This window comes from Miniopterus schreibersii (genome assembly GCF_964146895.1).
Source record: "Miniopterus schreibersii genome assembly, chromosome: 4".
Lineage (NCBI taxonomy): Eukaryota > Metazoa > Chordata > Mammalia > Chiroptera > Miniopteridae > Miniopterus > Miniopterus schreibersii.
Window position 1 is genome coordinate 88,155,541 of NC_138105.1, and position 14,594 is coordinate 88,170,134.

Sequence of the window (14,594 nt, forward strand, 5' to 3'; positions counted from 1 at the left end):
CTTGAGGGACTTGGAAAAAAAATGAAATTTACGAGGAAGAATTTTTCAGGGTTTATTCAGGTATGTCACAGATGAGAAACAGTTTGATGGAAGACAAAACAATCACTGGAGAGGTATACTCTATTGTAAAGCAAAGATAATTATGGAGTTTACCCACCCAGATAATTAGCAGGTTTTCCCCTTTGCTCCTACTGTGTACTTATCAAGCAACATTTCTCAATTTGGTTGGCCAAGTACATTAACACCAGGAAACAAGACACACCTAAGAAAAGTTTATTAATCTACTTTAAGTCAATAAATTACCTTTCTAGCTTATAAAACAATCTCTCATGCAATTGATTCTCATGATCTGATTAGCCTAAGAGCATAAACGTAATGACATTTCTGGAGTTACCTAACGAGGAACCTCACAGGGTAGCACAACAGGGTTCTTCTCCCAGGCAGGCTACGTGCTCTAACCTAAGCAGTCAACTGGTCTTGCTGGAACTCTCAATGTGATGTTTCAATAAACTGTAAAGGTCTTAAATTAAAATACACAGACTTGCAAGTTGTTCTGGTTTCTAATTAGTATCTCTCTACATAGGTAAAGATCTTTAAGTATTAATTTAAAATACACTGACTTGCAGGTAATTCTAAATTTAAATTTTTTCCATCTGTAAGTCAAATGCTTTTTCTAAAATCTAGTCAAGCTTAACCTCACTTTCCCCACCTAGAAAATATTTCCGGGGGGGGGGGGGGGACGACACAACATGGAATTGGTCAACTAGCTGTAAAATTATTATTAGCAGCAAACTGATGGTTGAGAGGTAGACAGTACTTTTTCTCCTTTCCATTCAAGGAACAGACCACTAAACAACCTGACAGTATTCATTTCTTGCCAGCAAATTCTTTCCAGGTCATGAACTTCATAACCTACAATGTGTTTTCAACCACACCACCAAGTGATGCATGAATCTTAGGGCAACCAAGAGTGTCAACATGACAGTGAGAAATGGAGGCTTTGTCCTTACGGCGATTAAATAAACTATGTCTCACTGACATTTACTCAATACCTACTGTTTCTTACAAACTTGGATAGCTCCACACGACTAAATTCAGAGAAAAATTTACACAAATTAAACTGTCATTCTCTCTCTGAAGACAATGACAACCCTTCCCCCTGAAGCAGCTCTTATGGAGAGACTGAAAATAACCTCATCTCAGGAAGATCTACTTTCAGGAATCACCCAATATTGTGTAAGATGAAGAAAGAAGGAAGGATTAGGCTAAGGCCAAGAGCTTAGAAAATTTTTTTCTGGGAAATCTGCCCCTGGGGCCACAACAACACAAAAACCTGCTTCACTGAGTATGTCTGGACAACCTGAGAGCTTCCTGTACCTTAAGGTCATATACAGTCAAGAGGCAGAAGACAATGCCCATTTCAACATTCTTTTTATACCAAGGCAGGTTTTAAGCTCTATTTTATATAATATACTGCAACCTCTCAAATCAAACAGAAATACTTATCTCCTGAGTATCTATCGTCTGTGTCTAGGAAAAGTGTGTTAGAGGAAAGTCTGAATAAAGTAGGAGGCAGAAGCACGTCACATCAGTCAGTCATTCAAGTACTACACCTAAACAAAAGCCATCCTGTTTCCACCCAGAACTACTCAACTTCTCAGGGTAAACAAATTAGGCAAACACAGAGGGAAAATTGCTGTTACAACTGGACTATAATCAGGGGGAAAGAGAGGACTGCACCTCCAGATATTCAATTCTGTATTATTTTTGTCTTCATTACAACGGTTAACACATACTGAGCCACGTCTGCCTGGCACTGAACTCCTTTGAATCTCACAGCCACCCTATGAATTAAAATTAAGCACAACTGCTATTATTAGCTGCATTTTACAGACAAGTGAAGGTGCACGGCTATCCCAGGTTACACAGCTAGTAAACAGAACACCAGAGTGAAAACCCAGAGAAATCACTGCCCTTTACTGCCTCTCAGTGGAACTTCCTAACAAAAAATCTCAGATGTTCCTAACTGGGTTGAAAATAGTTGTTGTCTTGACACCATGAAACAGAATGTTCCCATGACCACAACAGTGAAATAAAAGTGAACTAAATCTTTAATATACGTAATATGTATGTAGAATTTTATCTACCTGTGCGTGGTTGTCAGTCTTACCTGAACCAATTCTCTGTAGGCAGACTTAGCAAGGTTATAAGGTACTAAAAGATTAGACCCAAGAAAATAGAGAACTTCCAATCCCGTAAAAATCATAGCAAATTTGTTGATGATAACAATTGTCTCCAGAGGAACAAGGCAGAGTCGTGCGAGCAGAGGGAGCATGTGAGCGGAAAAGAGCCATATCTGCTTCGTTTTCATGACACAGGAGCATAAAGTGCACACCACCAACTGACCTAGACGGGGGGAGAAGGCATTTAATTTTGAGATTTGGCGTCCACAAAAAACATAATTCACTGTCAATAAGGGTGACGACAAAGCTTATGAAAAAACCTAATTAGGATCTCTTAGATCAGTCTTAACTGCATCTGAGCTGTAATTACATATTCATGTGTTCTATGAATCTTGAGCAGCAATTCCCTAGGATTGAAAAAAACAGCACAAATATCCTCACCCCATTCCAGATGGCCTGGGTAATATGTAGAAAGTTTTTCAAGTGTCTAAATCAATAGTAGGATTCAGTTAACTGCTGTTGTATGTATATAGCTCCTTTTACAAAGGTGCTCGATATTTAACTCTCCTGGTCTATAAGGGAAAACACAAAATCCAAGAGGCACAGTTACTTGTCCAAGATCATGCTATGACAAGATTTATTCTGAAGTTTTTGATCTTTAATTGCTTTTTCAGGACCATGAAAGCCTTCTCAAATCACTCAATACCGTTAAAACTGAAAAGTTTAAGCAACAAATTCTCAAAGAGGATTATGCATAATTATTATAGAAAAGTTAGGAAATATAGAGAAGTAAAAAAGAAAAAAAAACCCTCAATCTCTTAAAATTCTATCACCCAAAGGTAGCACTGCTAATATGTTGCGTCCATTAAATGAAGTACTACATGCAAAGCCTTAGCACTGTATTTGAAACCTAGTACTTGCTCAACCAAAGTTAGCTATTCATATTATTTGTTACCTCTTCAGATTTATTCCATGCACATGAATGTACACAAATGTTTTGTGTGAAGATGTATAGTGTATATAATATTTTATAATCAGCTCTTTTCATGTAATACATATTATGCATGTATCTCCCAATAATAATAAATATATATATATGGGTGGTTTTCTTAGTTGTATGGTATATTTCACTGAATGTATATGACACAATATTAGCATTTGGCTGTTTTTAAATATTTCACAATTATAAAAAGCTTTGTTATTAATAAGCTTGCACATTTATGACATACTTGGAGCACATTTCCTAATATTTTCTTAGACTCAATTCCTAGAAGTGCAATTACAGAGCCAGAAGAAGAAACATTTTTTAAGGCTTTTGACACATACTATCCGATTACCCTACAGAAAAGGAATACCCAGTGAACAGGGCGCCCATTTTCCCACTGACTTGCCAATAGTGAAAATAATTTAAGGGAATGCAAGGAATATTCATATTCTCTAAGTTTTTCAAAATTTCTATGTTGTTGATTCCCAGTAGCACTGACATTACAAGTGCATTAAAAACGTGCAATGATTTGGTGAAGTGCTCACTCACATTCTCTGCTCACTCTTCTACCTGAATATGTAGTCTTCCATGTTTGATCAAGGTGTCACCTTTATCATATGATAGTATTTTCCAAATGTGTCATCTGAGTATTTTAATAACCTTTTGCTCTTATTAGTATTAGTTTCTATTATAAAAAGCCACACCTATCAATCGTTTCCTTAATGGTTTCCACCTTTAGTGCCATGGTTAATTATATGGCTTCTCTCACTTGAGTATCCAGGGCCCTGGCCGATGTAGTTCTGTTAGATGGAGCATCGTCCTGTATACTGAAAGTCATGGGTTCAATTCCTGGTCAGGGCATTTAACCAGGTTGCTGGTTCGATCCCTGGTGGGGGTGTATACAGGAGGCAACCAATTGATGTTTCTCTCTCTCTTCCTTCCCCTTCCTCTCTCTCTAAAATCAATAAAAACATATCCTCAGGTGAGGATTATAAAATAAAAGAGTATAGAGGATGGGGCAATGTAGGTTTACAGTTGTTTGTACAGAAAATAATACATTGATAATACAAAAATAAACTGTGTTTTATGTACTCACAACTATAAACCTACTTTTGTCCCACCCTGTACAAGTATACAGTTAATTACCTATATTTTCTTTCAGTAGTCTTTAATTTAAAAATTAATACATTTAACATTTTAGAATAAGATAAAAAGACCTAAGTTTGTTTTACCAGATGTTTAGTCAGTTGCTTCAAACCAAACTGTAAGAAACATCCAACTCTTTTCTCATTAGTTTGAAATGTCACTTCAGTACACTTCCAAATCTTCTGTATCTCTGTGTTTGTGTTGGAACTTACTGTGTGTTTTTTTCAATGACCTACTCTGATGACAGTACCACACTGTTCCTTTTCACTGATTGGACGTCTCCTTGCACTGCTCCTTTCAGAATATCTTGAAAATTCTTGAGCATGGTACCTTCCAGATTACTTAAGAATCATTTATTATGTATCAGATGGGTACTAGACTTATCAGGGTGACTACTTCATAAGGTATACAAATGTCTAATCACTATGTTGTACACCTATAACTAATATAACATTGCATGTCAACTTTAACTAAAAAGTAATTTTTTAAAAAGAGGTATCTAGAGCCCTGGCCAGGTGGCTCAGTCAGTTGGAGTGTTGTCCTATGCACCAAAAGGCTGTGGGTTTGACCCCTGGTCTGGGTGCATAAGAGAGGCAACCAATTAATGTTTCTCTCTCACGTCGAAGTTTCTCTCTCCCTCCCTCCCCCTTTCCCTCTCTAAAATCAATAAAAACATATCCTCGGGTGAGGATTTAAAACACAAACAAAAGGTATGTAGAAGTCCCAGATCCCACCCACCCCCAAAAAGGATCATTTAGTCAAATTATTTTCCTTCCCTCTTGCCAATGAAAAGCACAACAATACTTTGGGATATTTTTTTTGGCGGGGGGGGGGGGGGTGTTAAACCACACCTGAGAATTTTTTTTCCCACTGATTTTTTTAGAGAGAGTAGAAGGGAGGGAGGTGGGGGGGAAGAGAGAGACATTGATGTGAGAGAGAGACATAGATTGGTTGTCTCTCACACTCCCCCAAACCCGGCTGGGGAATGGAACCTGCAACCCAGGTGCATGCCCTTGACCAGAAATTGAACCAGTGACCCTTTGGTGCAAGGGCTGATGCTCTTAACCCCTGAGCCACACTGGGATTTTTCTCTGTGTGTTCTATCCATATTACTGTTAGAAGAATACAAAAATTGCAACCATTTTTACAGAAAGCCAAATGTTTATTAAGAACCTACTTGTTATAATACATGTGGTATTTTCTCCCATAAAGCATTAATGTTAGCCTTTAAAGGACTGATATTCATATCACATGAAAAACATTCATAAAGGCATAAAAAAGAGGAAAACCTGTAACAATAAAAAACCAAGAAGAGAAGCCACCAAGTGAAATATGCCAACATTTTAAAGTAGAGAAAACATAGAGATAGGAGGCAACATAGTTTTAGCCAGGCTACTACTCTTCCCCCGCTCAGGGAGGAAGACTGCAGCTTGCTCTCTGGAGAGGCTGAACAGACTCCTGGACACCGTGCCCAGCCAGGGCAGGTGACGTGCCCAAATGAAAAGAGGGAATTAAAATAAAAGTCTGCACCCCAAAGGATGAGATCTCTCTCGATCTCCAAACACTGCTACCATGTTTGCTGCCACCCAGGTCTAGTCAGTGACACCAGCTTCCCCAAGAGAGGACAGAAAGATCCCCCTTTAGGGAAAATGACCAAGTCTAAGTGAGAAGACCTACAAATTCACTTAAAGTAGCCAGCCTCACTTGAACACCTACTGTGTTCACACCAGGTAGTAAGCCCTAAAGAGATTCCAGTCGCCAACTCAATAACTCACTTTAATACAAATGATCTGTCAAGGACTCCAGGTATTTCAGTAAAACGAATGGCTTAATCAGCCTCAGGCGGGGCCTAGGCATCAGTGTTCATAATTCTTTTTTAATAATAACCAGGTGTTTCCATCCAGGTTTAAGAAGCATGGCTGTCCCATGAAAGACAAAGACCAACACAAACAGGAAAAGGAAACATAACAAAAGAAAGCTTCAAAGAGATAAAAAATAGATTTAAGAAATTTAAGAAGATTGTCATAGTAAAAAGAAGTATTCAATAAAAACAAGCTCCTGGATATTAAAGATATAAGAAAATACAATAAAGGTGTTGGAAGATAAGTTGAGAAATTTCAGAAAGTAAAACAAAAACGGGGGGGGGGGCCAAGGGGAGGAACAGAACTGTAAGAAAGTTGAGGGGGGGCTCGAGGTAGGAGAAGCTTAATCCAAGTAACAGGATTTCCAGAAAGGGATATAAAAGAAAACAGCAGGAATGACATCTGAAAGTGGAGAGGAGAGAAAGGTACAGGAGAGAGCTGTTTTTCATCATAAAACTGTAGTATTTCTTGACTTTTAAGAAAATGCTTTAAGCCCGGCCAGGCATGGCTCAGTGGTTGAGCATCAACCTAGGATCCAGGAGACAGAGGTTTGATTCGATTCCAGGTCAGGGCACATGCCCGGGTTGCAGGCTCGATCTGGGGGCATGCAGGAGGCAGCCGATCAATGACTCTCATCATTGATGTTCCTCTCTCTCTCTCCCCCCCCCCATACCTTCCTCTATCTGAAATATATTTTTTTAAAAGAAAATGCTTTAATAATAGGAAAGATTAGGAATTTTCTTTCTGGCAAAGCTTACTTTCCCTGTGCTCACAGCTATGACATTTAAATTTCCTCGTTCAGCATGATGTAAACTTCCCCTAAACTCTGAACATTCCCACAAGCCTATGCCAGCACACGAGTTGCTCGGCTCGGGATTACAGGCTTCACTATCTTCTTTCACAGAAAATGATGAATCACGCTATGATTCTAAGAGAAGACTCCTCCTACTTGGACGAAAGGAGGAAGGAGTCATACTGTTAGTGGAAATCTCTACTGTATCTCCAAAAGAACAGGAAATTGTTTATTACGACATGTCAATTATAGCTGGTAAATCTGACTAAATCAAAATCTCAATCTCAATGTACTCTTTGGATTTCAGAATTCCACTATGAGAAATATCTCCAAGAAATCTGCAACCCTAAGAAATGATGGCATATTCAAGTTACTTAGTTCCTCATTAAAAGCTCATTAGTGAAATGCAAGAAAAGAAGAAAGTTACTTTAAAATCAAAGTAGGAGGAAAACATGTTACTTATTAATAGTTCATGGAGTTAGTTTTATTTCTAATTAATTGAATCTTAGTTGAGTATACAGACTATTATAGCCACTGAAAGGAGCAATTTAAAAAAATGTTTCAGATTTATACTAAATTGTATCGATCACAGAATAAAAGAGAACAATTTACAAACTTTCTAATCTGGCAAACATTCCCACACTTGAATGCTGCCATTACTGAACATACCAACTCATAGGATATACGCATAAAGCAACATTATCTTTGTCTCCTGCTGTCTTTTAAAACCCATTCTGAAGATTAAGTGTTCTCCTACCCCTACAGTAAGCCCCATAACTTTTCTAATCTAGTTTAAATTACAGTCTCAATCTGATAGTAACCAAAACTTTGAAACTGATTCAAAGCTGAGGCTTTCCCCTTACTCTGGATCAGGCCTCCTATGAGACTGTATATAGGAAACCTGCATTGTGAGAGAGGGTGGAGCACCTATGGCAGGCTTCTCCCTCTTTCTTTGCCACTACCATCTCCCTCTCTTCTGATTTACCCAGGATTGAAAAAGGGAGGGAAGGAGAGGGAAGGAAGCAGGAAATTCTTACTCAAGTGTACTCTGACAATGATATGAGTTCCCCAGAATTGGGGGAGTTTAAAACTGATCATTCTCTTGGGCAATTTAATGGGTTCTTCTGAGACTGTTCCCATCACTGTGCATCTCATCTAAAGTACCCCTGGTGCTTGTTATGTACCTTCCCTCTGGGTGTTTTTTGGTTCTTTCCTTGGCTCCAGAGTATCTGGAAGTTCACTCCCTGCTGGGGTCTTATTATCCTTCTAAAGAGCCCTACTGGAAGGACCTAAGAAAATCCCTTCATCTAGTCCACAGGAAACTAACATTCTTTGCCTAAACAGATTAGAAGATGCAGAGAACCCCAGAAATCACGCTCATTCTATAGTCAGAAAACTCAACAGCCAGCCACTCTGCTGCTGGCCTTAATATCCGATTAGAATGATAATATGAGCACATATGTAATTTTTAATTTTCTGGTAGCCTCACTTCAGAAAGTTCAAAATAACAGGTGACATTAATGAATATATTTTATTTAATATAACATATCCCAAATATCATACATATAGACATTCAGATCTACATACAAAAATTAAAGAGACACTTTGCATCCTTTCTGTACAAAGTCTAAGAAACTGGATGTGTGTTTTACACTTACGGTATATCATGTGAATGTGGACTGGCCACATTTCAAGTGCTCAGTAGCCACATGTGGCTAGTTCTGGATGATGCGGCTTTAGATTTTGCAGGCTTGGCCAGACACCAGTCCACAGTATCTTGCACCACCACCCCCCCCGCCACCTAAGCCACAGAATACGCGACTCTCTAAATGGTCCACACTGAATTCTCTCGATCTGGGGAGGTATTTCAGAGAAAACAGTTCTCTCTAAAGAAAGCCTCCTTCAGTCTCCAACACTGGACCTTTTAATACCTGCATGGGTGAAGTTAAGAGCCACAAACAGGTTTTCTCTCACTTCCTTTTCTGCAACTCTGGCACAGGAGGGTCTGGTACCTCACTTTATACTGTATCTATATTGTTTGGGGGCTTTAGCCAACACTTCTATTTTTACATTCTGCTACCTGAAGATTTCAATCATGTCTCAAGTTCTGGATGTTTCTGGCAATTTGTTTTTGACTATAGGGTGATGGCTTTCAATAGTAATAAATAACTTTTAAGACATTACATATTTCATTTTGATCTTACAAAGTCCTAATTAGTTTTTATTAATCTTCCCAAATACTTAAAATACCACTAAAAAGCACAAGCAACTGTAGGCAATGTATGATTATAAACACATAAAATAAGAAACACTGATGCAAGGGGAAAAGGGGCTAAGAAAATGGAATATTTAACAATGCCTGTATTTTCAGAGTCGCTGAGTTTTCCAAATTTTTTTGGTAGTAATTATGCACCAATTTTATAAGATAGTAAAACTGGTTGGTTCCTACCTACACTTTTAATTCTTTTATAGTACTTACCTATTAAGGCTGTGGTAAATCGATTCATGGAGAGAGGCTCTAAATACATTGGTCCTTCATAGGCGGATTCCAGTTCACTTCTAACATAGTCCCTAAATAAATAAAGGGATAAAGACGGATTAGATACATTCCAAGTGCAGGTGGGGGACAGAAACAGCCAAAGCACAGAATCCTTATAAAAAGCACATTCTGTTAATTACACCTCTCTCCACATCTACACTAAGGAAAAATTTGGGGATAACAAATTACATAGGGATGGCCTTCATCTCCTTCCAAACACAATTTACAGAAAATGGATTTTACTATGCAGAGAAGGCAGCCGAAACTCTACTGTGTGGGACTGTCTTTCTTCCCATGACCTTATTAAATACTTTATGCCCAGCAAAAAGCCAGTCAAGGCGTCATCTCTTTATCCAGTACTTAATAATATCCAGTAATATTACATTCATGATCTCCCGTCGGCTCTCTTCCTCCATCCACCCAGTCTTATTTTCCCCAAAGTTTTGTCCCCAGTTATACTTAATTACAGGTAAAATCTCAAACTAGTTAGAAAACTGGCTCATAGGAGGATAACCCTTAGAAAATGTGACTTTCAATTCTGTCGGGCATTTAAGTAGGCTATCCATTTATTTTGAGACAAATCATAAATCAAATCAAATATTCCTTTTTAAATTTAATTCATTTAATATGTGATTACTAAGAAACAATATGATTTAAGTAATAGCCAAGGAGTCTTTACACTCTGAGAAAACCACCACTAGGGCTTAGGTAGGAAGCACAGAAAGGAGGAATTTAATTTATTACCAGTAAGCTAAGTGGTAACACTAGAACATGGCTAAGTTCTTTTGACATCAAAGTGGGAAAACTGTTTAAAAATCCTTCCTCTTTTCAACTGATCATGCTTTATTCACCGTATTTCAAAACAGTCTAAGTGTTTCACGTATTTCTGAACAAACTCATATGGCTGTATTTACTTTATCTGTGAAATTCTTCCTATGAGGCAATTGAGCTGAATTCCTTCAGCATACCACAGCCCAACAAGAAGTGACCCTCACACAATTAGCATGGAGAGTGCTGCCAAAAATCAAAATTAAAAACTCAAATAATACATTTTTAAGAATAGGAGCAGTCTGGGGAACAATTCTACAAGTCAGCAACTAAGCTTCATGGGTGATTTAGCAATTCTCCTCGATCACTCTGACAACCACTTCTAACAAATAATGCATTAACAGTTTCTACGAAAAGCGAAAGCCAAACTCTCAAGAGGAATGGTTTTACTTATTATTTTTATTATTATTTTAATCCTCACCCAAGGATATGTTGTTTTTTTCTTTTTTTCTTTTTTAAATCCTCACTGGAGGATATCTTTTCCATTGATTTTTTTCAGAAAGGAGGGGAGGGCGCAGGGCACTGATATGAGAGAGACACATCGATTGGTTGCCACCTGCACATGCCCCGGCTGGGGCTGGAGCCGCCTGCAACTGAGGTGCGTGCCCTTGACCAGGAAATCAAACCCGTGACCTTTTGGTCTGTTGGTTGACACTCTAACCACTGGGCTAAACCGGCCAGGGCACTTTTTTTTTTTTTTTTTAAAGACAGGAAGGACTGAGGGGGGGGTCAGGGAGAAACATGGATTGGCTGCTTCCTGTACACGCCCCAACCAGGGATCGAACCTGTAACCTGGGTATGTGCCCTGATCAGAAATGGACCCTGTGGCCTTTTGGTGTACAGGACAATGCTCCAAGCAACTGAGCCACACCAGCCAGGGCACGAGGAATGATTTTAATGCAGTGGTTGTCAGCCAGGGGTGATTTTGCCCTGAAGGGACATTCTGTCATGTCTGAAGACACTTCTAGTCCTCAGAACTTGGAAGGGGGTTTGGGGTGCTACTGGCACCTAGGCCAAATGCTGCCAAAGCATTCTACAGTGCACAGGACAACAAAGCCCCAACAGAAAAGACTTATCCAGTTCTGCCCAGGCCAGTGTGGCTCAGTTGGTTGAACACCGTCCCATGCACCAAACAGGTCACTCACAGGTTCGATTCCTGATTAGAGTACATGCCAGGGTTGTGGGTTTGTTCCCCATGCTGATTGATGTTTCTCTCTCACATCAAACATCGATGTTTCTTTCTCTCTCCCTCTCTCTCTAAAATCAATAAAAACATATTTAAAAAACTTATCTAGTCCAGGACGTCAATGGTTGAAACCCTGTTTTAATGTAGAGGGGCACAGATGCTACATGTGTAAATTACACAGAAATATCTGGTTACTAGGTTACTATAAGTAATCATCAATGCAATTAGTATATTTTATAATTTAGGATAGAGAGCTAAGAGAATTACGAAGTTTAAAATAAAATGTACATATAAACACCACTTAGATTTATGAACTCTTTGAAGATGCTATTAAAAAAATAAATTTAAAATTAAGAGAGATCTAACTCTTAGTCCCAGTACTATGTAGGCCTCTTAGGCCAAGTAATTTCTTTTTGGGCATAGCATATCCCTCTGCAATAGATCCAGTTTAAAAAGAGGCGAGGGAAAACCCATAAAGACATAAAGTAGATTAGTGCTTGCCAGGGGCTCGGGGTAGAGGAAATGGAAATAATCACTTAAAGGCATCGAGTTTTATTTGGGGAGATAAAGATGTTTTGGAATTAAATAATGGTTATGGCTGCACATTATGAATATACTGTATGCCACTGAACTGTCCACTTAAAAAGGTTAATTTTATGTCATGTGACTTTCACCTTAATAAAAAAGAGGGTAGTGTGAGGGTGGACCTACAAGAGCACTGCCCCCCAGGAGAAAAGCCAGAAATGCCCCAAAGGGCCCAGTCCCCAGGAGCTTTCTCGTGAGGGCTGAAGGGAGGAGACTGCAGAGCTGGGCTCCCTGTCACGTCTTTCCCTCTTTGCTTCTGTCATATTATTGATGCTTTAAAAATAAGTCAGCAAACAATACTCTTCTAGAATTTCTTATGCTAAGACATTTGCTAATTGTTTTGCTTTACTTCCTAGCCTACTCTGGTTTACCTTCTTTTTTAAAGCTTCCTTATCTTTAATCTTCAGAGTCTCTTACCTTATATTCTAATTTTACAAAACAAACTTCTAAGGAAAATTAACATTTTCTATACTTTTTTTTTTTAACTCAAAAAGAATACACTGCTAGCACACTGCTTGGCTCTGGGAATATTGCAATAGACAAGACATAGCTCCAATTAGCACAAAGCTTACAAACCAGGAGGGGAAACTTACATTACTCATCCTGACAATTATTTAATTACAATTGTGGTAAGTGCTATAAAAAAGATACAGAATGTTGTGAGTGTTTTAAAGTTTCTAAAGTTTATATAAGTTCACAGCCGAATTTTAAAATTATATCTTTGCCCAGTCGGGCATGGTTCAGCCATTGAGCATCGACCCAGGATCCAGGCGATCGGGGTTCGATTCCCGGTCAGGGCTCATGCCCGGGTTGCGGGCTCCATCCCCAGTCCGGGGCGTGCAGGAGGCAGCCGATCCATGACTCTCTCATCATTGATGTTTCTAGCTCGCTCTCTCTCTCCCTCTCCTTTCCTCTCTCTGAAATCAATAAAGACATATTTTAAAATAAAATAAAAATTATATCTTTTATTATCTTCGCTTCTACATTCTTTTCTGTTTAGCTAGTTCTTTCTGCCTTTTACATCTTTTATTTTAAATATCACCTATTTCACCTTTCGTTACAGGGTTATTATGAAAGGTTTTAATGTAACTATTTCCTTTTTTTTTATCATTCCCTTTAGTCTTCAGGGTTTGTTTGTTTGTTTAAGCCTCCTCTTAACTTTCTAATGCTTTTTATGATCTTTTTTAGTTATTTTTCACTCTCCATATGCTCATTACTTTGTGATTTGTTGAGATTATAGGACCCTAGGGGAGGTCTGCACTCCAGAATAATAATCAGCCTCTAGGCCATAATTACAATATCCCGATGTTAAGCAGTTTCCTTCCACCAGCTCTCTCATTATGCCCTCCTCTAGGACCCTAGGAATACCTCTCCCTCAATGCTGTAAGCTCCCCCATTGCTGTCCATTAAACATGTTCAAAATACCTGAGTCATTGGATCAATGTCCCACCAAAGAAATTAACATCTTCCCTAGGCACCTTAGACCCTCTCCCCCCTTTGCTCAACTCCAGTCTCTCAAGACAGCCCATCAATCTCCCATTTGAATGACTCCCCAAAAAGCCCCACCTCAGTAAAGACAGCCAAGCCCAGAAAACCTGCTGTCCCTTTTTGGGCTGAGCCTGGCTTGCCAGAGCCAGGGTAGTGGCTTTGGTGAAGGCTGAACTACTAGTCTTGCCAAGCAGCCACTACTGAGCTGTCCCTTCTGAAAGAAGAATCTGGGCACGGCATCCCAAACTATACGGAAGAACCAAAGGAAGGATCGACAAACAAAGGTCTCTATATCTAAGTTACGCACAACTTCACGGCATCTCACGCTGGCAGTGGAAACTCCTGGTTACTGAGTCTCAACAGAGTGGGTGACTCACAACATAAAAGAACAAGGCAGTAAGCCTGAATAAGGAGGACCCGGAGAAGGAGTCACGGGTCATTTCTGTCAAAAATTAGTCCGAAGCAAGAGCCATGAAATTCTAATTTTTAACAGAATTTTATAACTATTTTAAGACTGAATCGGATGAGATATTCAAAAGCAGTATTACACTTTTTTTATTTAGAAGATTTAAATGGTAAAATGTATCAAGTTGGTCAGAAGCAAGATTTCCTGACTTCTACTTAAAACTGAATAAAATATTTCCCTTCTTAAACTTTTTTCATTTTGTTAACAATTTGGGTAATGCTAAGAGCCATCCCTGAGCACTAATAAACAAAATACTTTGAAAATCTATTTCCTGAGTCCCTGTGGTAGCCTATTGTCCTCTGAAACTGTTTGGGGCATAAGGACTATATAATGTGCACGAAAAAGGCCTACGAACAGCATGCAATTAGAAAAACCCTTGCTATAAAGAGCAGCATAAAAGTTATAAAAAATAAATACCAACAATACCCAGAAGCTTACCATTTCACCAACTTATAACGAACAGTCTCTTAAGCAACCTAAGTTACTATTGAACAACCAAGGAACAATTTGTACATTCTGGCCACTTAGAGCTT

The 14,594-nt window shown here is 38.8% G+C and overlaps 1 protein-coding gene across 3 annotated transcripts in view; it reads right to left on the reverse strand.

Annotated features, from left to right (window-relative positions):
• The window catches only part of RNF145 (ring finger protein 145), a 72,682-nt gene that overhangs the window by 16,748 nt on the left and 41,340 nt on the right, over positions 1–14,594 (reverse strand). For all 3 annotated transcript variants that reach the window (XM_081137247.1, XM_081137246.1, XM_081137245.1), the window contains 2 exons: positions 9,449–9,540; positions 2,171–2,406 (listed from right to left, as the gene is read on the reverse strand). In XM_081137247.1, coding sequence (XP_080993373.1) covers positions 2,171–2,406; positions 9,449–9,540 — 328 coding nt within the window. The remainder of the gene's footprint in view (positions 1–2,170; positions 2,407–9,448; positions 9,541–14,594) is intronic.